The following is a 25963-nucleotide window of genomic DNA, read 5'->3' as shown; positions in this document are numbered from 1 at the left end:
TGGAAAACTAAGACTGGAAATTCCATTTGATGAGTCCCCTGTCAGCTGTTTTCCACACAGTCGGGGACGACGTCCCCAGCAGTAGCTGCACACCCTGTTTATGGCAGCACAACTCATATTGGCTAAGCTTGAAGCAGCCTCTGTGTCCATCTGCAGATGGATGAGTAAAGAAAATGTGGTGTTCGCAGGGAAATGCTGCTCAGCCATAAAGGGTAAATTCCAGTCATTTGTAGGAAGATGGGCGGCCCTCAGGCCACAATGCTAAGTGCAATCAGAAGCAAGAGCTTCCGGATTCTCTTACATGAGAAACCCAGTATATAAATAAAGAGCAAACATAGAGGAGATGACCAAGCAGGGAGGCGGAGCGTGGAGGTGGGAAGGGGATCTTGGGATGGAGCAAGATGGCGGGGGGGAAGTAAAAGCAATTTAGGTGCGGTATGTGATGTGCCCACTCCCCAGGATGAATGTAATTATTGTGTGTTGCAAACGTATACACCACCACCACACCCCAAAAACCCACAGACACACCACCGATGGGGCTGTGCCCACGCGCAGTCTCGGGGAAGATGCCTGGTCACCGTGCAGCCTGTGTGAAGGATGCTGGGACTGGAGCTGCCCCGCCAGCCACATGGGTGATGGCAGGGCCTTGCCTGTCCCCCCTTCCCCAGTGGGGCTCGAGAGAAGCTGGGAGTCAGGAGACCCAGCTCACCCTGCCCATCACCCCCAGCCCTGCCCAGGGTTCCTGCCACATGAGGTGGAGACTGCAGCAGTGTACCTGGGTAGGTTGTCCACATGCACACACATGCACACATGCACACACCCCACATGCCCTTGGCACCCACAGGCTCTGAGTCAGGTCCCACCTGGCACCACGCTGGTCCAGTTCCCTTTTCTTTCTTTCTTCCTTCCTTTCTTCTTTCTTTTTGGTCCCGGGGACTGAACTCACGACCGCACATTTGCAAGGCAGGCCCTTATGCCCCTGGATTAAATCCCCAGCCCCTCCAGTCCCCTTTCCTAAGAACAGCTCCCGTTCACTGAGCACCTGCTTCACGCTGGGAACTCATCTTGCCCCGTTCCTCTGAGGTGCTCCCGCAGGCATCCTCAGCACCCTAGCACCAGCCCACGTCCTGGCTTTTAGCTGACTTAATTGTACCAGTAACAACACTGTGTGCCTTCCTGTGGTACCAGGGAAGCTGTGGGGACCAAGCCAAAGCTCCCTTGGGCCATAGCACCCATTCCGTTTCCTGCTCTGTTCCTCAGCACCCAGCCACTGTCTCAGTTTGGCTGGCGCCTTTCATGCCTACTTGTCTGCTTTGCGTTAGTGTACAAGTAGAACTGTGCCCAGGAGTGGCAGTGCACAGCAAGAGCTGTCTCTAAAAAACCCCAACCTAGCAGCCAACCATAGTCTTTCTTTCCCTTCTAGAAGGACAGGCAGAGGCAAGCACCGTGAACAAGGAAGCCAGCAACCAGCCCGAGAGCGGCGGCGGGACCACCTCAGCTTGAGTCTGACTTTGTCCTGGTGGCCGGAAGAGAGACCTGTTGCCCTCTCCCAGGTGGAAAGCCAGGCACGGGCCCAGCAGCCTTTTTTCTGAGCCCATGTCCCAGGCCAGCGTGAGCGGCCTCTGGGGCCCTAACCTGGGAAGTCCTCTGCGCACACCCACAGGCTCCGCGTTCCCACTACCTTCGCTCCGTGCCCAGGTACACTCAAGACACTGTAAGCACAGGATGTTATTTATTCAGCTGGGCCCTGCCTAGCAGGCGAGCAGCCCACAGGGGACACTCCTCTTGTGAGCCACCTGCGCAGGGACGGTGTCTCAGCACTGTCCCTCCTCTCCATTCCCAGCCTTCCAGGTCAAGGCTTTCTTATCCCTTTTTTTAAAAAACACTTTTAAACTTTTTAAAAACATTAAACCTTTTTTCAGCAGAGAGGGAGGGAGCTGATAATCAATTCATTTTTCGGTTGTTTTTTTAGGAAAGCCATTTTAAGCTCAATTCTGACCATCTATGCAGCCCTGAGGTTCCCTCATGGAGCTTCACAGATCCAATTGTAGGCTCAAAACGAACAGAGCGATTCTTTGCCCTTTCTACCAAGAGAAGTGACTTAGGCCCCAGGAAATAAATGCTGATGATTTGTGTGACTGGTTTGAGATTATTTCTCCTTTAAATAATGAAAGCAGGACCACAGTCATTGCTCCCCAGGTCCACAGTCAGCCGGGCTCCAGCACTTGCTCAGCTCTCAGGAGCTGCTGAAAATAGGCTGTGGCCCCGAGGCCGCCACCACGTCAGCATCTGATGAGCCCTCTCCCGTCTCACTGTCACCCAGCCAGCTCTTTTGAGAACCTAGAGGGAAGGTGTTTGTCTGAAGGCCCAGAAGAGAGGAGTCAAGAGCACGGAGGCCACCTAAGAAGACAGCCTCTCTGGAGAGCCCCATCTCTCCTGGAGAGCCCCCTGGGAAGCTCCAGCCCTCCTTTCCCAGCCTGCACTGGGCTCTCAGCCCTGCTGTTGGATAGATGTGGCAGCTCTAGGGTCTCCTGCCATTCTCGCCTCGTGCAGGTCAACCAGCCTCGACCAAAGTACTGCATATCACAGACTACACAGTGCCAGCCGCTGGCTGCTTTATTGAGCACCAGATTTTCAGCATGAGTCACCTGAGAAGTGTTTCAGATTTATGGTCACCCTTGGCAAAGGCTCTGGTCCCTGAGCAGGGTACAAACACAATCAGAGGTGAGACGCGGCCATTCCGAGGTTTGTGCGTAGAATACACATCAGTAGCTGACTACTGAAATGTTAGTCTTGAGAAAGGAATGTAGGAAAATGTCGGTTGATCCCAAGAGTTGTGCAGGCTCCATCCATGGAGTAAAGGCTTAGAGGTGGCCGTGCCATCTTCATGGGTCCTGTCCTGCTGGTCAGGTCAGAGAAGCAGAAAGATCAGGCAACTCACAGTTAACACACACACACACTCACCCCCGCCACCAGGATGCTAAAAATCACAACTCCAGCACCAGAAAGGAACTCCTACAAACAGCGAATCTGAGGCTTAGAGCAAGGTAAGTCTTGCCAAGGCCACACAGGAAGGAAGGGACAGAAAAGGCCAGGACCGGATCCAACTCCCTGCCCTTGGCTTTGGGCAGACACAGGGATGCCCAGACAGTTGTGACTGGCCTTCAGAAAGTCTTGCCTTCAGCCAGCCTCTCTAGGGAGCAACTACACAGAAAATGAGCGAAGCTGAGGAGGGGCTGCCACAGCCAGGCCTGCAGCCAGGCAGTCATGGCGTGTCCTTGGTGCTGCCCAGGAGGAAGGGCTCTTGCTAGAAGTCACACAGGAAGCCCAGCAGGTGAAGGGGCCAGGGAGACCTCTGGAGCCCGGACAAAAACCTACCGGCAGTGGCTGGTGGCGGTGTCATATCATAGGCTTTATAGAGCTGGTTGAGGAGCTCCTCCTTTTCATCCTCTGGGAGGAAGCTGGACTTTGCAGCATTGATGTTCTAGAAGGGTCAGGGTAGCAGATGACATGGAACCAAACCACAAGGACCAGAGCCCTTGGCATCTAGTGATAGTTCATCCTCCTCTTTACAGGGTACGGACAGTAAAACTCAGACTTCACAAGAGGTGAGATCTGGTAGGCAGAGACCTCTGCAGGAGCTGACTCAGGGCATAACCCAGATCAAATGCATAGCCTGGGATCTAGGGGTGGCCTGAAGGGTGCAGATTTTCACAGTGAGGCACACCTTTCTGGGAAGCAGGATCCTGCTAGTGTGTGCGATCTAAGCAAAAGCTAAACCACGTGGCTCTCAGGACATCAGCACTAAGGCATCCTCAGGTCTGACACCATGCTTGGCTAGACTCCCTCCAGGTCTCCTGGGGCTCCAGGGCCTGGCCGAGGCCTGCAAGCCTCATACCCCTGTGGCCAGGAGTCCAGGCAACGCCACTCACCAGTCTTTTAAACTCCTCCTCGGTAAAACCCATGTCCCGTTTGGTCATCTGGTAGTCAGTGTCCAGGGTGGACTTGAAGATAAGCGGGTCATCTGAGTTGAGTGAGTAGTTAGCTCTGTCGTTCTTGAACCTGGTGGGGGCGGTGGGGAGAGAAGAGCCTCCTTTACTCAGTGACCAACACTGCCCACTGACGCCTACCTGCTTTGATCCTCATGAACCTACCAGGCTTGGTCCAAATCACCCGATCAGTGACACAAGACTCAAGCCCGTCCTGCCAGCCCAGAGCCAAGCATGGACAAAGGAGGGGCCTGGCACAAGAGCCGGGGAGAACGAGGTTCTGGGAGGCTGGGAGAGCAACACCCCCTCGGCCACCATCCTCTCTAGCCACCGCCCTGACGGCACCACTCTCAAGCTGTCATCCCTCAGTCCCACTCCATCAGGCTTTCCCCACCAAGTTCCCCATGGACTTGGTGACCATCCTCTTTGTGTAGAATTTGACACTGTTAACCATCCTTGAAGCTTTTTCCCTCGATTTCTGACACCATACTTTTAGCTTTCCATGTATGCGTCTCTTCTTCCTGACCCTTAAATGTCACTGTCATTTTGGGTTCTATGCTAAGCTCTCATGCTCAACCGTCTTGTAGGACCTTCCCTTCTTCATACATCATAGCTGTGCAGATGATACCTAAAACTTGCTCCAGCCCACGGGCTGTGCACCCACTTCTCCCCAGAGCCTGCACGGGATTGCCACCGGCACCATGCATGCCATGTTCCTAAGGTCAGCGTGAGACCCTCCCTGCACATAGCTTGCCAGGCCAACCCACACTGGTTTGACAGTGGTCACCACCACCCCAGGTCCTTGCTGTCCTTACTCTGCTTCGGGGGAATACACCTCTGCCCTCCCAAGGCCTGATAGCTTGTCCCTGGACTTGATCAGAGGACAGAAGGAGGGTCTTGGCCCTGGCTAGGCTGTGGGATGGGAGCAGGTGTGGGAGAGACCCTCCAAGGGGAAGCTTTAAGATGGCACTCGGAGGAGAGAGCATGCAGGCACATGACAGTCATCTTTCAGAGGCCCAGGAGGCAGAGTTGGGAAAGTCAGGAGTGGGGACATTTCCCTTGGGACAGTGGGACATTCTGCCTGGCTGAATGAGATATGGGCCCCTAGATCTGCTGGTTAGTAGGTGGGGTGTGCGGATCAAGTTACATCTGAGCTGTGGTCGCATTTGTGGGATAAGGACAGCAACGCCTGCTGGCCAGGTAGATTTCATAACTGATAAACCCAGCCCGGGCCAGTGCTGGGGATCCAGCATCCCTGTATCCTTCCCCATACTTGGCTTCCCAGGAAAGGAACTCAATGGGCCCCAGAACTCACCGAACGACCGGGTGCTCCGTTTCTGGCTTCCAGGCACCTGTGAGGTAGCTGGACCAGGGACAGACCTGCAAGAGCAGGTGTGTGGCTGGCAAGGCCTCCACTCCCCAAGCCCTGCGGTGGCCGGGCTACCTGCTACAGTGCCAGTCTTGTCTCCACTCAGTCCCTTGAGCCCTCCACCCCTAGCACTTGAACACTGACTGGCCATTCCCGCAGGGGTTTCCTGCTCCTCCTGCTCTGGGCATCTGCGGGGGGTGGGGACAGACAACCAGGGACAGTTCTCCAGTCCCCTGTGCCTCACCTCAAAGTGCATGTTTTCCTTCCTCAGCCTGTCATAAAGGGCCTGGTCCTCTATGGTGTGGTAGCCGTGTCCTATCCTCTCCGTCTTGAGTATGTCCACCGCCTGTGGAAAAGCAGAAGGGAGAGAGTTTGGGAAGCAGGACCCAAAGAAGCAGGGTATGCAGGCTCTCGGCTGGCAGCTCCTCACCTCTCGCACGACCTCTGCGGAGCACACCTCCCCAGCGTGCACCGTGCGGTGAATGCCGCTCTGCAGCGCCTCCTAGGAGGGAAGAGCCAGGTCAGGGCGGGCCGGGGAGGAGCGCTGGCAGCCCCTGCCTTTGCCACACTGGGGTCTGAGCTTTGGCAGGCTCAGGCTGTCCCAGTGTCAGCCAGGCTGCCTTCAAGTACTGAGATTATGGGTCTGCATTGCTGTACCTCAAATTCAGGGGCTTTTCTTTATCCCCAGTTCAGAGCCCCCACACTTGACCTGACATACTTGGGAACTGAAGGGGCCCTGTGATCCCATCTGGGATAGTTCCCCCCAAGCCCATCAAGGGCTGGTCCGCGCTCCCACAGGCCCACCTTGTAGGCCTCCAGGTGCCCCGGGAAGTAGCTGCTTCCTTCAATCGTCTCGTCGCCAGCTATGTCGATGGCCACCACCGTCTGGTTCCGGTACTTCTTACACAGCTCCACCACCTCCGGGGACCATTCTGTGGTGAGATGCCCACCAGGGCCCTATCAGCAGCACCATGCAGCAGGGCCTCCCAGTCCCCCGATCACTGTCACGTGTCCCCCCAGTGCAAGAAGTCCAGGGTCTGGTCTTCAGACCCTAACTGCCAAGTCCGAGCCACATGGCTTTTGGCCAACTGCTCTGCCCACAGCTTCAGACTATGCCCTTACCAGAGGGGATGCCACCACTTCTGCAGCTCAGGGTCAAGACAAGGCCTTTCCAAGGCCGTGTATGTGTGGCACAAAGGGCTAGGCCGGGCCCAATAAGTGATGCATAGGATGTTTCTTCACTCAATGCATATGACAGCACCCAAGGTAGCTTCCCCCAACTTAGAACAAGGAAATGAACGTAACTAAAACTCAGGCTAGGATTGCTAAGGGTATTACTAACATATTGTGTACTCTTAACCCATAAAGTTACAACCTATTTACATAGAATGAATGAGCTCAGGGTTTAAAATGAAATGTCCCCAGATTTACACCAGAGCTTTGTGTTTCCCTGACAGAGGAACAAGAAGCGTCACTTTTTCTGACTCAGTTTCCCCACCTGTCAAATGTAATTCAGCAGTGCAAGTCCCACCTCATAGGCTGCAGTGGGATTAGAGAATGCACACAAGCCACCGCCCCAAACGGGCATGTAGGTTGGCATCAGCTTCTGGCTTGGTCTCCCTGATCCTTAGGGGAGCAGGAGGAGGTGATTCCCCTGTGACCTTCTCAGAGAGGTGGCATGACTTGCCCAGTGTCACACAGTGGGGTCTGCCCCAAGAAGCTCAAGCCCTCGGATCTGATCAGTGTTAGTGACAAGGGAAATGCCTCTCGAACCCCAGACCCAAGGCTGGGCTCTGCAGGCCAGCAGGGAGGCTGGCTTAGGTCGTTTTTTGATTGCTCAGGCTCCTCTGATTTTATGCTTCCTCATGGCCATGTGGCTGTCAAGTGTCACCAGGAAGATGAGGGCCTTTCCGAGAGGCCTCTAGTGTTTCCAGGAAGCCCCAGGATCCTGCTGATGTGTGCAGGGGACACCATGGGCCGGTCAGGCACAGCCCACGGCCAGCCCACCAGACTGAGGCCAGAAGCAGTTGGGTAGCTGATGCCCACACTCACCTGGCTGGTGGCGCATGCAGCACAGGATGGACCGGACCTTGATGCCGAAGGTTTTCTCACCCTCCTGCAGGCCCTGATTCACTAAGTTCACCACTTCATCAGGGGTGAGGTCTCCTCTGTGTAGGGACAGGAGAAGGTTGGGACTGAGCAAAGGGAGGACCGAGCTGCCCCTATTCACTCAGTTCTTCTGGGGAGAGAGAGAGATGACCCAAGGCTCAGCATCTGGTTCTAGATGCCGGTGTGTGGGTGTGTCAGAGCCATTCTCCCCCTGCCCACGACTGAGCTCAGGCGCCGTGTGGCTCCCGCTCCCAGGTGGATCAGAATCTGGCCCTGAAGTGAGTCGAGGGGGCTTGGTGTTATTACTTCCAGATCTGTGGGGCCCCATCAAGGGGAGCAGAAATGGGCCAGATTCACTCTAGCTGTGGAGTTGAACAGGACCCTTAGAAGTCGCTGCCTAAGTGGTTCATGTTCCCTGGCAGCAGGATTGTATCCAGAACTCCGGGCTACAAAGCACAGCCACGAGCTTTTGCCCAGAGTAAAAACAACCAATTCAGTTGCGGAGGCATCACTCTTATGGCCAAGTTAATCCCATCTTTCTGAGGCCAGGGACCTGATGGGGCCTTGGACCAGCATCTCTGGTCTCAGGGTTGCGCCACCCAGCCACGCCCTCAGCACAGCCCTCTCCAGGGGTGTCACTCACTCGGCCTGGTTCCAGGGGATCGGCTGCACTTTGGAGTTGGCCAGCAGGTGCGGGCTGTAACGAACCTCCGCATACACCACGCCCTCCTTGGCCTTCATCTCCACGAACTCATAAGCGATCCTTTTGATGGCATCCCTGCTGCCCCTGGAGAGGGAAAAAAGGGGTTGGGGACAACTTCCTCTAAGGCCCTTGGGAGCTCTGGGAGCAAACCTTCCTCAACCCTTCATATATCAGACCCACTTCTGAATGGCAGGGAAAGAAAGAAATGGATACAGATAGATAAATTTGATGGTACTAGGCTGAAGGAACCTAGGACTCATTCAGGGACTACCTGCTGTGTGACCTTGGGTGAGTCAGTCACCCTCTCTGACACCCACCTCGAAGAGTGATCATGAGGACAAACAGCCAGTGTCTGGAGCACAGCAGACAAAAGCTGAAAGTATTTTCATTGTTACTGCCGAGGATTGGTCCCAGAAGCAAAGCACAAATTGACCTGCCAGATGCTAGCAGGTTCTGCCTAGTCAGAAGTTTCCACCACAAATAGCGGAAACAGAATGCAGAGTGGAACGTGAGGGAAGGCAGGCAAGTGTTCCACGAGCCCCGGGTGCAAGGACCTGCCCAGCCTTGGGGATTTGGCCATCCCAGAAGGGCTGTCCCTGGGAGGAAATGCCTGGGTCTCCAGGACCAGGGTGGAAGATGCTGCCTTCCTAAGGGTGGGCGCAGCCCTGGAGCCTGGGCTCAGCGCCGTCCCAGGGAGGACAGTGCTCCTTCATCCCCCTCACAGCTGGCTGCCCTGGTCTCCCCTCAGCTCCTACTGTTCCCCAAGGGGGTGCTGAGCCCTACACTGCGGCCACACATGCTGGGCATGGAGGGCACAGCAGGCAGGATCCTGCCCTTCAAAGAGCCCACCTCCTAGCAAGAGAGATGGGTGAGCAAGGACAGGAGAGGGACAGTAGGCCAGGTGTGACAAGTTCTACAGACAAGGCAGGCGGGCAGCTGCAACGTTCAACAGCACAGTCAGAGAAAGCTTTGCCCCAGAGAAGGGACGCTGTTCAGAGCAGAGAAGGAGGTGTTACTTCTACAGGAACAGCATTCCAGGCAGAGGGGTATGCTGGTGTCCCGGGACAAGCAAGCACTGGACAGAAGAACATGTGAGGACAAGGTCAGGAGATGAGGGCCCAGAGTGACCTGCACATATGACATCAGGCCATCAGGGCCCCTGAGTTTTCCCTGAGAGACCCTGAGAGACACTGGAGAGTTTGGGGCAGTCACTGAGACTTCCCTTGGTAACCCCCATGCCAACTTTCGGGCCTTCCCAGTACCCATCAGTGTTCCCCACTCCCTGATTGAAGACGGACAAAATCACCTTGATCCTATTCCCTCTCCCCAGCCCCGGAATTCAGCCTCCCCTGTCCTCACAATATGGAGCCCTGAACTTGGGGGCAGGAGACGCAGGTGCATGCTCTCTCTGCCTTTGAATCTATGTCTTCTCTGGACCTCACTTAACCAAGGGGTCATACTCTCAGAGTCCCAAAAAAACATGCAGCTTCTCCAGCGGCCTCTGAAAATCCCTAGGCTGGGACCCATGCCTGGTCTCAGTCACAGCGATCACCGCTGTCCCAGGAGCTGAGGGTCGGGAGCAACTCACACAATAGCAGGCATGTAGTACTCAAACTTGGACAGGAAGTATGGGAGGGAATGTGGCTCGTCCATGCCGATGATCTTCTGCAGCTCCTCCACCGTGTCGGCTGGAAGGGCGATCCCTCTTTCCCTGAAACAGAACCGTGAGGGTAGAGGAGCAGCTCAGGGAGGACCCAGACAGCCTGATAGGGTGGGATGAACAGAGCCAAGCCCCAGCAAGAAACATGGGATCCTTCCATCCAACTCCTCCCCTTGGACAGATGGGAACACTGAGGTCCAGGGCTGTGTAGCCAGGATGCAATCCTTCCAGGACCTGCTGGCCCTAAGCCACGACAAGTCAGCAGATCTCAAGGGCAGCAAAGGGGACCATCAGGGGTTGAAGTGAATGCGTGCATGTGGTGCTGATGTCTGGAGACTGAGCAAGTGTGAGAGCGAGTCCATCACTTCCTCCTCAGCCGGGGAGTGTACAGAGCCAGCTGGTCTTGTGCCCAGTCAGGGGTTATCGGGGCATTAACTGTAGCATAACAATTCCTGCAGCACGGGCTGGCGCCAGGACATCCCCCTCCGCCCTCCTTCTGTCTCACCAAAGCAGCCCCCAGCCTAGCATGCTGGGAAAAGGTGGGGCGGCAGCTCTGGATTAGGCCTGGCAAGCGGGCCACCCAGCTCGGAGCTCTGTCTCTTCCCTGTCCCAAGCGCCCCTGACACAGGCTGGACACACTAACAGGCAGCAAGGCCTGCTGTGACGCCCGCTGGCTTGGAGCTTTCCTCTCCTCACTGGCTCCTCCGCTGCCCTCTGGGCCACAGGAAGCAGGGTGCAACTCCATGGTTTCCGCTTCTGCACATGTCCCTGTCTCCTCCTCCCGTCCTGGCCAGGCTGGGGTTCACAGGGAGGGCGTCTTCCTGGGCCTCGGTTTCTCTACTTTTAAGATAAAAAGGACGAGCAAAAAAAAATGCTTCCTGATAGGGGGCACAAAATTAGAGACAAAAGGCACTTGGAGAAAACAATGCAGAGAGGAGACTGAAACCTAAAGTGAATCTCCTCAAGGAGACAGGAAGACATTGCATCCTTTAAATAAGATTCGGGGTGGGAGGGTTGTGGCTCAGGGGGTGAGCACTCAGCTAACTTGTGTGTGGGGAAAAAAGTCCTAGTTAGCACAACAGAAGAAAAAAAATCAATGAAGTTTTCCTACATAAATATCTGTTCCTAAATCACTAAATATGCCCTCTTCCTTATCTGGCAGCCCAGACTTTATGTGGTCACTTGGACCCATCAGTCTGCCAGACGACCAGCTGTGGCGCCTTCTCAGGCCTGCATCCCTGTAAGACCCCAATGGCAGATATGGTACCTCTGCTGCACCTTGGAACACAAAGGGCAGAGAGATGCATAGTGCTTGCTACTGCCCCTGCTAAGCCTCCAACTGCTGGCCAACCTGACCTAGTCTCCCTCCGAAGGCAGCGCCTCGGCTCCAAAGGGAAATGAGCTGCCAGACTGTATCTGAAAACAACAGCCCTGCTTCTAGCCTGGCACCTGCAGAAGGGGAGGTCTGAGAGGACGCCTGGACACAGACTGCAGACACGCAGGAGGCTACTGCCAGGATCACAGCAGGGCAGTGACCAGAGGAGGGGGTGGCCAGAGGAGTGAGGCATGATGGAGACTAAGAAAGAGGTAAGAGAGGAACCTGGAAAGGGCAGAGAAGCAAGAAGCCACTCCCAGAGAGAACAAAGGCCCCTGGATCGGCCTGGGAGCCACAGGCCAGGCTCCCTCACCCCTGCCAACCTGGCTGGCTGGCTGGCGTCTTTGGGGGCACCCATATCTGAGTGGGCTGTCTGGTGACCCCAGAGCAAACTCCAGCCTGCACCTGCCACATCTGGTGTTCCCGGCCCACTGAGGTGGCTGAGAAAGGGAAAATCAGGCCAGCTGGCCCAGGCTGGCAGCTCCCTCCCTTCTCCACTGCCCCACCCTGGGCATGGTTCCCACTGATGAGTGCTCTTTGATCCATTAACACCCAAGATTAGATCCCATCTCAGGACTACTTCCTAATGACCTCAAAGGGGCCCTGTTGGCCCTACTGGCTCCAAATGGGCAAAGCACAGGCAGAGATAAGGCCACGAGGTGCTACTTAATAATATTATTAGGTGATGATTATGGTGCACCCAGTGCAAGCTAGGCCTGAGCTGCACATTACTTCATGAAACCTCTGACTTCGAGGTGATGGCTGCGGGCACAGACTCAGGCCACACCTCTTCCCTGTGCCAACCAGGCAAGTGAAGTGACTCCACTGTCATGGCTCCATTTGCTCATCCATCAAGTGGCCTGGCCCCCGCAAGCTGGCCTGAGGACTCACCGAGTTAACCCAGGTGAAGCCCAGAGAGAGTGGCTGGTGTGACCATAGACAATGACGATGTGCTTGTGTTACACAGCCAAACAGGTACACACCCCTGGCAGCTGCCAAAAGGCAGGAAAAAGTTGCCCAAGCGTGGTGAGGAGAAGGAAAGAGTACTTCCTACATCTCCCTCAGAGTCGGGAGAGATGCTCCCGGGCTGGGGACAAACACCCCAGGCTCACTAGTCCTCTCCCGAGGAGCAGGAGTTCAGCAGGGATTCAGATCATAGAAAAGAATGTTGAAATTGGAGAGCCAAGTCCTTCCAGCTCCAGAGGTGGGAGGCAGGAGGGAGGCTGGACAGCCCAGCTCCCCAGCAGGGGGGCCCCAGGCTTGCCCTCCACCCACAGAGGTTGGGGTCCTTCAAGCCAGGGCCTGCCTTGATTTCAACAGGGCCACAGGAGGGAAGTGGGGACCCCGAGATTCTCCAGGGGCCTCTGAGGAGCTGCTTGCTCCACCCAACCCTGGGGAGATGGCTTCTCACCTGCCGAAGTACAAGATGGTTTCGGGCTTGATGGCTCCATCCAGGTGAACATGCAGCTCCACCTGTGGGGGCCAGAGAGGAGAGACAGATGCCCACGGTGTCTGAGGGCCTTGAGGGATTAATATTAACAGTAGCCGTGAGGACCACTGGCTGCCGTCTCCTGCGGACAGGTACCACACACACTTCTCCAACCTCCCTGCTCTGACTTGTTTAATCCTCACCAGGGGGACAGGTTTGGCTGTCACCTCCACCCATCTCTTTCACAGTCGAGGACATGGCAGTTCAGCAGAGTTAAGTATCTTATCCAAAACCACACAGTATCCAAGTAATGGAAGCAAGAACCCAACCCCATGCCTTTGTTCTTAACCACAGCTCAGGAGTGGCAGCCAAAGCCCCATGGGAGACCCTGAGCCCAAGCCCCAGGCAAGCAAGCTGAACAGACAAGAGTGACCACAGTCCTCCTGAGCTGGAAAGCATTTGCAGCACATTTCAAAACTCAGGCTCCAGGTTGGAGGTATAGAACATGTACTTAGCAGGTGCAAGGCTCTGGGTTCCATCCCTAGCAGCACAGTCAATCAATCAACTGATCTCAGGCTCATTCTCAAAAGGAGATGCTGCAGAGTCCATATTTGGTGATACAAAGTCTTCCAGTACCCTAGAAAGGGAACTTGATACTCGGCTAGCTTGATCATCCTCTCCTCTTTGCCCGTACCTTGAATACAAAGCCAAGACTATACGCAGTAATTCTGGGGACAGCCCCTCTGGCTTGAGTCCCAACTCTGGCTATGTGATCTCAGACAAGATGCTTGACCACTTTGCCTCTCAGTTTCCTTAACAATGAGATCCTACACGTCCTTATCCAAGAACAGTGATTAAGGACATAAAAAGATGGGGTAGGTACACAGATGCGGCCTAAGGGAAATGGCCCTGCCTCTTGGCCACAATATTTACCATGAATTTGAAGAAAGGCACAGTAGGAGACTAAGGGATTTTGTCATTCCAGGTTATACAAGGAATTTTCTGGGTCTCCCTGGCCCAGGAAAAATTGGCTGGGGAGACCCAGAAAATTCCTATTATCTCTATGAGAGGGAGACCATCTCTGGAACTCAGAGACCCAGATGAAGAAGCTGCCTGCCTGGCAGAAGACAGGAAATGGCCTGGCTCCATGGGGCTGGCGAGGAGGAGATGTCAAGGCCTTCTGTGGGCAGCACCTCAGAGTCATCAAATGTCCCCTACAGTCTTCCAGAGGATGAGGCACAGAGCAGTCCTTGTTCCTGGGCTGAGGGTCAATCAAGTTAATGGTTGGGCTCCTTCACAAGATGAATTCAATTCCCACTTGGCCAAAGATTTATTGGATTCTCAAAATATCTCATCATTAGAACACCGAAGCTTGCAGCCTAGGGAACTGCTAACCAGCTGTGTGATCCAGAGCAAGTGACCTCATCTCCCTGAACCTCCTTTTTCCAACCCTTAATCCACCATGGGCAGGAGGAGGATCCAGCAAGAAGCAGGGTCCTACCATGGTTAGAGCATCATGGAGTCCAAACTGGTGTCTTGGCTCCTTCACTCACTCAGTATGACCTGGAGAAAGTCTCTTGACTTCCTGTTCCTCAGTTTTCTCATCTGTCAAATGGGGGAATAGCACACCTCCTAGGACTCTGAGGGTCAATGACATTAATGGCCATGGAGCCCTGCACATATAGCAAAATAGGTGCCGACTATGAGTCTTTCATTTGACAAACAATTATGGAACCCCTTCTAGGGACACAGAGGTAACCAAAAGGGACAAAATCTCATTCCTGTAGCACACATAGTCCATCAAGGAGCAAATGTCATATCAATAAATGTATGAAGCAGGTATAGTGGCACAATCCTATAATCTCAGTATTGAGGAGGGTGAGGCAGGAGGATTGCAAGTTTGAGCTCAGCCTAGACAACTTAACTCCTCGTCTCAAGAATTAAAAAAAAAAATTGGGGCTGTGTATTTAGCTCAGCGGCATAAGCGCCTGCCTTGCAAGCAGGCAGTCATGAGTTCGATCCCTGGTACCGATAAAAAGGAAAAAGACAAAAAAAAAGAATTAAAAAAAATTAAAAAGGACTGGGGATGCAGTGCAGAGTGAAGGTCATAGGTTCAATCCCCAGTACCACCAAAAAAAAAAAAAAAAAAAGAAAGAAAAAAAAGACATTTCTGGTTAGATTCACGTAGCGGTGATTCCCACAGCCTGAGACAGAGAGCATTGGAAGAGGACCACGTCCTAAAGGGTGACAGAAGACAGGGATGTAGGAGACAGGCACTGCTGACTTGAATTTAGCTATGTAAAAGGGATGGTGCCAGAGCAATGCCAGCATTTAGAGCTGTCTTTAGACCCAGGCAGGGCCATAAATGGAGCACTATGCTCGGGCCATAGGTGTAGCACTATGACCTGAAGCTGCATCCCTGAACAAATCACTGAGGAAGAGCACGTCAAGGAAGCGAGGCAAAGCCCAGGACCAGCCTCGGCCTGCACTGTGGCTGGGGGCTGAGCAGGGGAGGCTGAGCCTGCAGGAACACAGCCGGGGGTTGTGAGGGACAGAGTGTCCATGCAGAGACGGGTCCATCAGATGTCAGGCAGGAGTGGTGCCCCACTATGTCAGCAGAGTGGGCTCCATAATGGCCCATAACCTGTCTACAGCTCAAATCCCAGAACCTGTAAGTATGAATTTACAGGGCGAAAAATGGGATCATTGAAAATCTTGAAGAGTTTGTCCTGGGTTATCTGGATGGAACCTGAATGAAACCTAGCATCCTCATAACAGAGGCAGAGTTTTGAGATTACACACACACACACACACACTCCCCAGGAAGCAGCAACATGACCACAGAGGCAGAGACAGGAGCGATGTAGCCATAGGCCAAGAATGCCTCGTGCCACTGGAGGTTGGGACAGCAACATGCAGATGATCCCTGAGCCTTCAGAAGGAGCATGGCCCTGCCAGCACCATGCCTTTGGACTTCTGGTCTCCATATCCGTGATGTGACCATATTTCGGAGTTGAAAGCCACCCACTGCATGGTAATTTGTTACAGCAGCCCCAGGGATTTCATACAGCCAGACCCTGCCAGATCAAGGATAGGAGGGCAGAAAGATGCCTCTTGGTCTAGGTACACAGGCCCTTGGGACCCTGCAGTGGTTCTTGACCCTGGCTGCCCATCTGGGGCACCAAGACAATGCTGGGAAGTCACCAATGCCTGGCCTCACTCCGGACTAGTTACCTCACAGTCACTGGAGTGGCCCAGGTAACGCTGTGTGAGTGTATTTGTGGTGAGGGGATTGATCCCGGTGCCCTGTGTGTTCCAGCCTAGTGTCTACAATTGAGCTACAGCCACAGTCCTAGTTTTGGTTTTGGTTTGGTTTGTTTCAAATTCATTTTTTTGTTTTTTAAAACATGCACTGAAAGTTGAAAACCAACGCCCTGGAGAATCTTTTTTTGCAGTGTGTACACAGGTAGAAACCATCCAGGAGGAAGGTAAAAGTGGGTATTTAAAAATGCAGACAACTTTAACTTATCCCTGAATGGGGGGCCAACTGTGGGAGGGGGCAGCAAACAATGTGGGTGAAGAGATGTTTAAGGTGGGAGTGGCTTGGCCCCGTTACACACTGGTGGAAGCCGAGTGCAGTGGTGCACACCTGTGATCCCGGCACATGGAGAGCTGAGACCAGGCAAGGTAACAAGGCCCCATCTTAAAAAGTCTAAAAGGACTGAGGATGTAGCTTGGTGGCAGAGCACCCATGGGTTTGATCCCTAGTACCAAGGAAAAACAAACAAACAAAAATATAATTGGTACAGCTAGGCATGGTGACACTTTGGAGGCTGAACCAGGAGGACTACAAGTTAGAGAAATTTAGCAAGCCCCGTCTCAGTTGGGTGTTATGGTTTGTGTCTAGGTGGATCCCCCAAGCCTCATGGAATCATGGAAGTGGATCTGGTGTTTGTGACTGGTCCATTGTCTAGCACAGGGGTGTGAATGCTGCACCCGCCCAGGGGCGGAGCCAACATACAGGGTAAGGAAGGAAAGGAGGTGTGCTTTTCCTCTTTTGCCCCATTTGCTCTTGCTGTTTGTGGCCACCATGGAGCCCTGTGCCACGTCACCATGCCTTGGAGCCAGCTGAGTATGAACGGGAACCTCCAAAACTGTAAGAAATAAATCTTTCCTTCCTTCCTGTTGGATGTCAGTTATTTTGTCTCGACAGTGAGAGAAAAGTAACCAAGACGCTGGGGGAGAATGTAGAATGCAAAACTTAGCCCAGCCTCAGAGCCAAAGAAGCCAGGAGCTGGGAAGCTGGCTGTTTGCCCAACAGTCTGCGAGGCTCCTTCTGCGGAACGCACTGAAATGCCACTGCAACACACCCTCGGGTTCTCTGCTCTGGCCAACAGCTAGCAATGCTCAGGGGGGGGATCCTCCCCGCCCTGCCTGCTGGGTCCTGAGTGACCACCAGAGCAGAACCCTCACTGGACACCTGTGAGGGACAAAGCGGTGAGCAAGAACAGGTTCCTTCCCATCACGGGGCTGCTCAGATATGGGGATGTTTGTCCTGCAGCACAGAGCAGCCCATCCTGGCTGAACAAATACTGTCCTGTCCTCAAGAGGCACGGACGGGGGTGAGATGCAAGACCAAGAGCTGTGAGGTTAAAGAAAATCATAGGTGAGGGCAGAAATGTGCAGTGTGCCCTCCACATGGAGGAGTAGACAGGCAGAAGAGGAGTCAGCAGGGAGAGGCGACAGTAAGGCGGGGACAAGTCCAGGTGGAAGGGATGCGGGTGTCCTAGGCTGGAAGCAGGTTGGGAACTGGCCAGGATCTTGGGGGCCACAGTGCAGGGTTTTCCACGGGAGCATTTTCAATAGAAGAGGCACCTCTTAAAAGCTTTTACTGGCTGATGGGCAGAGAGCTGGCAGGAGGGGAGCCTTAGGAGAAGACAGCACCCTCCAGTGTCCAGAAGGAGACAGAATGGGTTGCAGCCTCCCGCACAGGCACTCAGCAAGTGGAGGCCAACCAGCATGTCTCAGGGTCCTACCCTGCCCACGGCTCTCATCCGTCCTTGTAGCCACCTGAGAGGTACCCAGACGTTTTTGGGGGGAGGAACAAAGGCAAGAGCCACCTCCAGTGGGCTAAACACAGGCAGGGCTTTTCCTGAACCTTCCAGAAACCTGCTGAGAAGCCTGCTCACTCACCCTGGATGACTTGGGGGGGTGGGGAAGGAGAAGCTGAGAGAGAGAGAGGTGGGGACCCTGCTCTCCGGACCCCATTCCAGGACAAGGGATAGCAGGGGTGTCTAACATTTGAGTATCTATTTTGTACATGCCTTACTCCATCCCAAAACCAGGGAGAGGTTTTGCTCCCATTTTTTGAAGAAAAAGAGGCTTAAAGAAACATCTAAAGACTTAGTGTCAGTCAGTGATGCGGTCAGAATTTGAACCAAGGTCAGGTTCCTAACCACTGTACTGTACTTCACTTCAGACAGAAGAGATCCAGCAATGGTAACACTAATAATAGGGCTGGCTGCTGTCACCACATCGTCACCTCATTTAATCCTGACCCCTTGGCACTTTAGCTCTAATTGCAGCAGTGGAACTGGACCTTCCCAGGATTACACAGGCTGGGTGGCGGAGCAAAGCTGGAGCATCTCCCAGCCCTCAGGTCAAGCCTGTGCATGGCTTCTGACCTCCAGGGAGGAACTTCACACCCCTCTGTACTTGCCCTCCTCAAGGCTGACACACAGCTGACCCAGCATCTTCAGAGCAGCAGGAAATCCTCCCAGGCCTGATGTGAACAGGAAGCAGCCACAGTGACTGACAGCTCCTCGCTGCATGCTGGGAACAGAGGAAATGCTCTGGTCTCAGGGGACATCAGGCAGTTGAGGCCCAGGGCAGTGCATGCACCACACACCCTGCATCAGCGCAGGTCACCAAGGGTGTTGCTGGTAGAGCTCAGGTGAGGACTCAGCTCTTGGACTCCTTGGCCAGCTGCTCTCAGATCTGACTCACGCTCATGGGGACCTTAGGGTGAGCAGGGCTGCTTTGTCTGTGTCATCCCTGGCATAACACCTGGCACAGCAAAGTGTGCTCTGTATGAATGGCTGAGGGCTGGCTTTCCCCTCCTCCTGTCCTGCATTGGCAGTGCTGGGTTCTCTCCCTGCTGTGGGGGAGTAGCCAGGGCTGCCTGACCTTTAGCTCTGTGCCCCTAGCACTACAGCCAGATCCCCGATGAGCCACAGGTGCCCACTGCCAGTCATGGTCCCTCTCTTCCTGGCCTTACTCTTGGCAATGAGCTTGGTTTTGCCAGCGGTCAGTGCCTCATGCCCTGCTGGCATCTCAGGAGGAGGCCAGGAGACGGCAGCCTTCAGCCACCAAAGTATCACAGCCACATCTTTCCCAGGAAGCCCTCTGTGCTCAGCCCCATCTGGGCTCCTGCAGCTCTGAGGCACAGAATGGAAGGGAGCGAGCAGTTCCTCAATGATTCCTGCTGTGTTGGGGCCCAAATGAGCTCCTCCTCCTCCTTCTCCTTCTCCTCCTCCTGCTCCTCCTCCTCCTCTTCTTCCTCCTCCTCTTTCTCCTTCTCCTCCTTCTCCTGCTCTTGCTGCTGTGAGCTGCCCCAGAGGTTTCCCAGATGGAAGATGTGGCTTCAGGCTGAGGGAAATTGCAGACTAAGAACTTAGACAGGGGACGTGACTGAGACGTAGAGAGATTAAGGAACTTGCTTTATGAGTGCATACCATGGCCATGAAGTTGTCTGACCTGAAAGCTGAAGTCTTCACCCTGCCACGAGCTCCCTGCATCATGCGCTGGCAGGAGCCAGGGGGAATGATGGGAAATTAGAAACAGGAAAAAGACAGGCCCATAGCCAAGCTGCTGCTGCTGAGCCACACCTGCCCTGGTGTTCAGGACACAGGGATGGGTGTACTCTCCATGTTTGCAGGGGAAACTGAGGCACGGTGGAGTTAATGCACTCAAGTTCTCCCCAGCCCTGGAAGTGGGAGATGGGGACTAGGAAGGCCCAGATAGGGCTGGAGTTCAAACTTCTTGGCTGTCCTCCCTCGATGGTCAACATCCTGTCCCCTCAGCTGCTCTGGGGCCTCAGTGCCCTTGAGGTAGGATGAGTCATCTGCCAGCACCCCTGTTCGATGCCACACCACAGCACCACTTCCCCATCCCTGGAGGCGCCCCAGGGGACCCCCTCCCAGTCTCTCCTGAGCTGGGGCCAATGTGGAATGAAGGGCTGGCTGCCTCCCTGCCTCCTCGAACTAATACTTCCCCTCTCTCTGTGCAATAAAAGGCTTCCAGGAAACCCAACCTTTTTGGTTCCCCTTGTCCAGCTGCCATGAGCCGCTTGCCCACAGCCCAGTGGGTAAGGCAGGCTCCCCCAGGGACATGTCTGTCTCAACAGGTGGCTCTAGCAACTGAAAGGCACTGGGAGCCCAATGAGGTAAAACCAGGGCTTTGTCTCCGGAAGACAAGAAGAGCAGCCCTGCAGGTGCAGAGGCTGAGTCTGCAGCCCCAGGAAGGGCCTGCACGGGTGAGGGCCTGCACAGCCCGCTGCCTCCCGCAGGCCTAGAGAAGCAGCACTGGGCTCTGCACCCCACTTACAGAGGAGAAGCAGGGGTTCGGGGCTTGCCTGCTTCTCTAGGGATCCAACCCATTCTGTTTGAAGCGAGACACTGGGACGCACTGCCATGCTCATGGGTACCTCCCTACACCCTCCACTGGCTGTTTGTTTGGGGGTTGTTTTGTGGGTTTTTGTTTTTGCACCGAGTGACTGGTAAATTACCAAAGCAGTTAATCACACCACTTCAGTTTTAGGTTAATCTGCTGCTTTCTGGCTGACTGGTAACTTCCCTCCCCACTGAGTCGGTTTCCTCACATGTAAATGAAGAGAACACGAAATGAGTCAGTGAATGAAGGTGGCTAGGTTAGAACAGGGTGCAGAGTTTACCCACAGTGCACAGAGTAAACACCGCAGCACTCCAGCGCTCAGTTAGCCCGAGTGCCCTCTGCTTGAGGGACAGCTCAGAAGCAATCTTTCCAACCTGAGCCAGTCCACTCTCCCCCTCTACCACTTCTGCTCTGTGTAGCCTAAGGCAAGACTTTTCACCTTTCTAGATCTCAAATTCTTCATCTCTGAGATAAACTGCAGAAGGAACTGGCGTGGCCAGTTTTATTATCACAGCTCTGCCCTTCAGGACACATGGCCTCAGGGCTACTGCACTGCCCAGCACACTTCGTGTGGACAGAGTGATACCAGCCACCCAGCCACCCCTTTCCACCTTCTCCAGTGGCCAGCAATCGCTCAGGAAGTTTTTGTCAGAATGACACAGTCACACAGGTGGGTCACAGCCTTGGCCTTTGCTCCTCAAAGCAGTGTCTGGGAGCCAGCAGTGTTAACAAAGTTTAGGTGGGAGCCTGATAAAAGCATCTCGATCAGCTGCTTCAGTCAGAGCACCACCATTCAAAGGCAGGTGATAGGAATGCACATTCAGGTTTGAAAAGCACCACCTTCTTCAAGAGGTCAGTGTGAGAAGCAAAGGAACCAGTGAAGGGCCCTGAACCAATGAATGCCCCTGCATCTGGCACTGGCACTTCCACTGGCCAGGCTCCTGCAGAAGCAGCTTCAGCAAGCCAGCAGCGGCATGGGACCTTGAAGTCACCCCCTCCAGGCTCAAACCCCAACTTTGTTACTTCTTAGCTGTGCGGGCCTAGTTAATCTGCTTGATGGGGATGGCGCTGGCAAACCCACAGGGTCACCGGCAGGATCAGAGAATTCTTATAGTTACTGTATTTGGGCCTGAAACCCAGTAAGCTTCAGCCATTGATACTAACAGCTGTATTTGTTATCATCATCTGACCGTGAACCCAACAGTAATACTTCTTAGCTGACTGCCCACAGGAAGCCCAGGAGCCAGTTATGGTCACAGCTCCTCCTTCCTGATCTCCTGTCCGCATCATTTCCTCCTCACAGTGACATGAGGTTGGTCACACCTCAGAGATGGCAGGTGACCCTCCACCTTGCCTCTCCAGATCACCTAAGCAAACAGGTGGGCTCTAAGTGCATTCCGTTCTCTAAGTGCCGAAACAGGCCCAGGGTGTGGGTGAGCGAATCAGAGAAGGATGAGGCTCCAAAAGTGGGTGGCAAAGCACTTAGGCCTCCCTGCAGTGCTGTTAGAGATGCACCGCAAGGCACAAATTAGTGCACAGAGCAAGTGCGGTAGAAACATAACCCATTATTCACTTCCCTAACTCCCGCTCCACTCCCGGTCAAAGGGCTTTGCTGCTGTCTTAAGAGTTACCTCAAGACAAGGCGGCTCCCCTGCTCCTGCCCAGGGGCAGAGGGAATCTGGGAGAGAGGAGAGGGTACCAGGAGTGGGGGGTCCAGACCTGCCTCCCTGACCCTCAGGATTCTAACACTTGTGATATCTGCCATCACCATTTGTACCTATTTCTTAGAGGGGGTAAATTGAGGCTGGCTGCAGCTGATTACTCCCTCTGAGCTTTTGGCTGATTTGCCATGCTTGGTGGACTCCTGGTGTAACTGCAAAACTGCAAAATGGAACTTTAAAAGTTAGGGCTTTTTTTTTTTTTTTTTTCTAAAAATAAGCAATTACTCCAAATTTCCTCCTGAGGTGCATATAACCAATTCCCTCTGCTCTCCTTTGCTCAACAAAAGTGACAGAATATGCAGCTGTCAGCCCCAGGAGACTAGAGCCCAGTTTCCTTCCCACAAGAAAGAGGAGGATGAATTGAATTGCTGGAGAGATAAAGCAAGCGGAAAGATCTGCACTGTCTCTGTGTCCTGTTTCTCTGTGCTCCTCACTGTAGAAGACCCCCTCCCCCTGTACGGGGAGAGATGATTTGAGGCAAATGGGCCCCTCTGTTTCCTTGGAGCTAGATTTGAATAATTCCTTTTTCTTTTTTAACAAAATAAATGGTCTCCTTTGATTTGGTCGGTGGGGAGCTAAGTGGCCAGCACCAGGGACCCCGGATCTGCTATTCCCATCAAGCCTCAGCCATGAGCAGGGAGTCTGGAGCTCTCTCCAGCGGGCAGTGGCTGTGGCTCGGCCCGAGTGAACCCCTCTGTGATCCAAGGCCCAGGACCCCAGCCCCGGGTCGCAGGGAGGGGTTCGTCCTACTCATCCCTGTCCCTTTCCTGCAAGGCTCACGGTTCTTCCCGTGGGCGCATCCTCAAACCTGGGCCCCCGGCGCTCCCAAAGTCATCACAACACTGCAGCTCAGTATGCGCCTGGCTCAGTAACCAGCTGCTATAGACGTGGACCTCGGGGGCCACATTTTACAGCTCAGTTTACAGACGTCAAGGCCTCTGGCTAGGCTCACACAGCTGTCCCGAGGTGCTAGGTGTCCGTCTGGCCGTCGGCGAGGCTTAAACCCAAAGGAACCAAGTCTGAGCAGAAGCAGAACCGGAGGCCGGTCAGGGACGCCTCCGGTTCCGGGACGCTCAGGCCTCTCGGTCTCCCCCTAAGCAGCCTAGGGGTGAACCAGGGCCCAAGTCGAGGGGCAGAGCGCCCGCAGGGTCCCCGAGCCCTCGCGCGGAGCGGACGCCGAGGCCGGGACTCCTCCTCCCCCAAACCACGCGGCGGACCCAGAGCCAGAACCCGGACCCGGAGCTCACTTTGGGCTTGTTGAAGGCGGGCGCCTGCGCCATGGTGTCCGGCGTGCGCACCGGCGCTGCTCCTTCGGCCGAAGCTCTGCGGGTCTCTGCCGATCGGCGGCCGCCAGCCGGACCCCAGCGGACCCTCCGCGGTCGCAGCCACCGAGCTCCTCCATAAACGGCCGGGCCCCGCCTCTGCCCCGCCCCCGCCGGGCCCCACCCCCTCGCCCCAGCCCGGGTCCCTCTGGCCAGGCCCAGAGTTTCTGCAATTCCGAACCCGGAGATTTCCCCGGGGCGCACGCCCGAAACCTGCTCCAGAACCACCTGCGGGCTCGGCCCAGCCGCCTGGTTGGGCTCTGCCTGAGTCCCCGCCCGTCCGGTGACCCTGGCGTTCCCAGCGCTGCCCGGGCGCCCACGGGGTGCAGGCCGGAGCTAGAGGCGGGAAGCCGGTGAGCATCCGGAGCTGCCGAGCTCGGGTTCTGCAAACGTGAGCCGCGCTCGCCGCAGAAACCCACGACACCAGCGTGCAGTTAGAGGGAGGAGTCCGCTGGGGTCTGGGACCTGCTGGAGGGAGTCCACCGGGTGCGGGGGTCGGGGCTGACCGAGAGGGCATTCAGGGCGAGGGGCTCCAGGGAGCTGGGGACAAAAGGCCGGAGTGACCAGACACACGGGGGCAAGAGGGACAGCAGTAAGTCTCCTCCCAGGCGATTACCGGGATAAACCTGCCTGGGCGCAGGCAGACCCAGACCTGCGGGAAGTGCTGACAGCAGTGCTGTGTGCAATAAGAGCGCTGGCTCCCTGCACGTGCCAGCCCCCGCCAGTGGGCGACGAGCGGGAGAATTCAGAGGGCGCACTCTTCTTACACAGCGGTGAAACTGAGCCCTGAGCCGACTTCAGCTACAAATCGCAACAGAGCTACTCAGAAACAATGTTAGATGGGGAAGAAAACAGTGGCAAACATTATACACATTGTGGCACAAGCAATATGTAAAAATGAAACCAATCCCCAATGCAACGAAAAAAGGAAATCAAAACAAAACTACAGCATGCGTGCTTAGATACTGTATCAGTGCGGGGGGGGGGGGGGTGGAAAGCAAGAGAAATAAATGAGAATAGTTATTTATCTCAGGAATGAAGAAGGCCCAGGAGGGTCACTCAGGGACTTTGAGAGTGTTTGGTAAGTTTCCAGTACTAGGTAAAATGCTCCTTGACTTCATCTGTTATAAATAACTGCATCCATCAATAAGGGGGCGGGGGAGGCTGAGGAGTCCGCTGGGGCTGGAGGGCTGGGTTGCAGTCAGATCCAGCGGGGCCTGTGAGACATGGGGAAGTTTGGTCTTTCCCAAGAGCGCTGTGTCATCAGTGGAGAGTTTTAAGTGACTACAAGATGGGACCAAACTTTTATTTAGAAAAAAAATATTCTCCAGCTATTTAAAGTGGAGTCTGGAAGTCATCAGCTTCAGCATTCCGGCAGAGCTGGTTAGAAATGCTGCTCTGCTGCTCCATCCCAGACCTATGGAGCTACTAGAATCTGTATTTTTACAAGATCCTGCCCCCACGTACACACAAACAGCTTGGGTACACAGCACTAGTTGAGTGGTCTGGTGCCCTGTCACAAGGGAAGGCACTGTGTGAATCAGAGGGAGGGCAGGAGAGCAGGCAGGAGCAACTGCAGCCATCTGCAGGATATGGAGACTCAAAAGTCAAGCTACATGTAAGGGGCGAACTTGGCTGGAACTGGGTGGGGTCGTATGTGGGAGGGAGGGGAAAAGCAGTTCTAAAACAATCTGTTCTGTATGTTTTAAGAGCTACTGAGAAATTTTGGGTAAGATCTGTGTGTAACTCAGGGTAATAATGGTGTAACCACGTTTACATACCCTTGGAACCAGGGACCCTGGGAAGCAGTTTATAAACACTGTCTCATTGGATTTGTCTGTCTGCTCTGTGAAGCAGAAACTGTGCTCATTGTATAGACAAGGACACTGAGATCCAGGGAGCAGATGGCCTGCTTGGCTCATGGATTACAAGTAGATTGTAGACCTGAGATGTGCATTTGAACCTGACTGAGAACCTTCGCCGTAGGATCTGTCAAATCTAGCTACTGCCTCTGATATGACATGCAAGCGCCTCTCCAGCCTTCTACTTTCCAGCACATTCTCCAAATCCTGCTGCTCGGGATCACTTGCTGGTCAGGTGAATGTGATTGCAGGTTCCTTACTGTTCCTCTCATTGTGAGATGGACTTTCCTTCTCTCACACTTGGGCTGGTCCAAGTAATCTATGTGAGCGAATGTGGCAGGAACAACAACACCCCTGGACTTCAGAGAGTGAGAAGAGGAGCCTGGCATGGCTGGAGTGGTGCCTGTAATTGCAGTACTCACTCTGAGAGGCTGAGGCAGGATGATTGCAAGTTCAAGCCCAGCCTGGTCAACTTAGTAACTAAACAAGAGCATGTGCTAAAAAATTAAGAGGCTGGGGAGGTAGCTCAGTGCAGAGCTCCTGGTTTCAATCCCCAGTACTTCTTCCTCTCCAAAAACAGATGAGAGGGGGGAGAAGTTACGGTGTTTATTCTCTGTCCTCCCTAATTGTTTCTGGATTGACTGTGTCCCTTTATCCAGGCCAGGGCTCCTAGCAGACACTCTTCCCTCTCCAGCTTGTCCCTGCTTGTCCCTTTCTCCAAGGCGATGCCCCTTTTGTTACAGCCCCAGGTCC

General features: G+C 54.4%; 2 protein-coding genes across 6 annotated transcripts in view; one reads left to right on the top strand and one right to left on the bottom strand.

Annotated features, from left to right (window-relative positions):
* Pkig (cAMP-dependent protein kinase inhibitor gamma) overlaps nt 1-2138 on the top strand; it is a 99016-nt gene extending 96878 nt beyond the window's left edge. For 3 of the 4 annotated variants that reach the window (XM_003467674.5, XM_013150341.3, XM_063248290.1), the window contains one exon: nt 1424-2138. In XM_003467674.5, the coding sequence (XP_003467722.1) occupies nt 1424-1503 (80 nt within the window). In that variant the 3' untranslated portion in view covers nt 1504-2138. The remainder of the gene's footprint in view (nt 1-1423) is intronic. The other variant, XM_063248291.1, reaches the window with a different exon arrangement.
* Nucleotides 2139-2598: 460 nt separating this feature from the next.
* Ada (adenosine deaminase) lies at nt 2599-23456 on the bottom strand. Of its 2 annotated transcripts, none has more exons than XM_005002783.4 (12): nt 23274-23456; nt 12617-12678; nt 9759-9881; nt 8111-8254; nt 7411-7526; nt 6163-6290; nt 5789-5860; nt 5603-5704; nt 5305-5369; nt 3933-4062; nt 3379-3484; nt 2599-2902 (listed from the first exon to the last, which is right to left on the bottom strand). In XM_005002783.4, the coding sequence occupies exons 1-12, from the start codon at nt 23304-23306 to the stop codon at nt 2886-2888; spliced, it is 1098 nt and encodes a 365-aa protein (XP_005002840.2). In that variant the 5' UTR covers nt 23307-23456; the 3' UTR covers nt 2599-2885. The 2 variants fall into 2 exon arrangements, with proteins under 2 accessions (XP_005002840.2, XP_003467816.3); XM_003467768.5 differs by having other exon boundaries at nt 2599-2899.
* Between the last annotated feature and the right edge of the window lie 2507 nt (nt 23457-25963).

Source organism: Cavia porcellus, unplaced genomic scaffold (genome assembly GCF_034190915.1).
Source record: "Cavia porcellus strain 051 isolate PalLab524CR breed Dunkin Hartley unplaced genomic scaffold, mCavPor4.1 scaffold_5, whole genome shotgun sequence".
In the NCBI taxonomy this organism is placed as follows: domain Eukaryota; kingdom Metazoa; phylum Chordata; class Mammalia; order Rodentia; family Caviidae; genus Cavia; species Cavia porcellus.
This window is presented reverse-complemented; position numbering and strand designations above follow the sequence as displayed.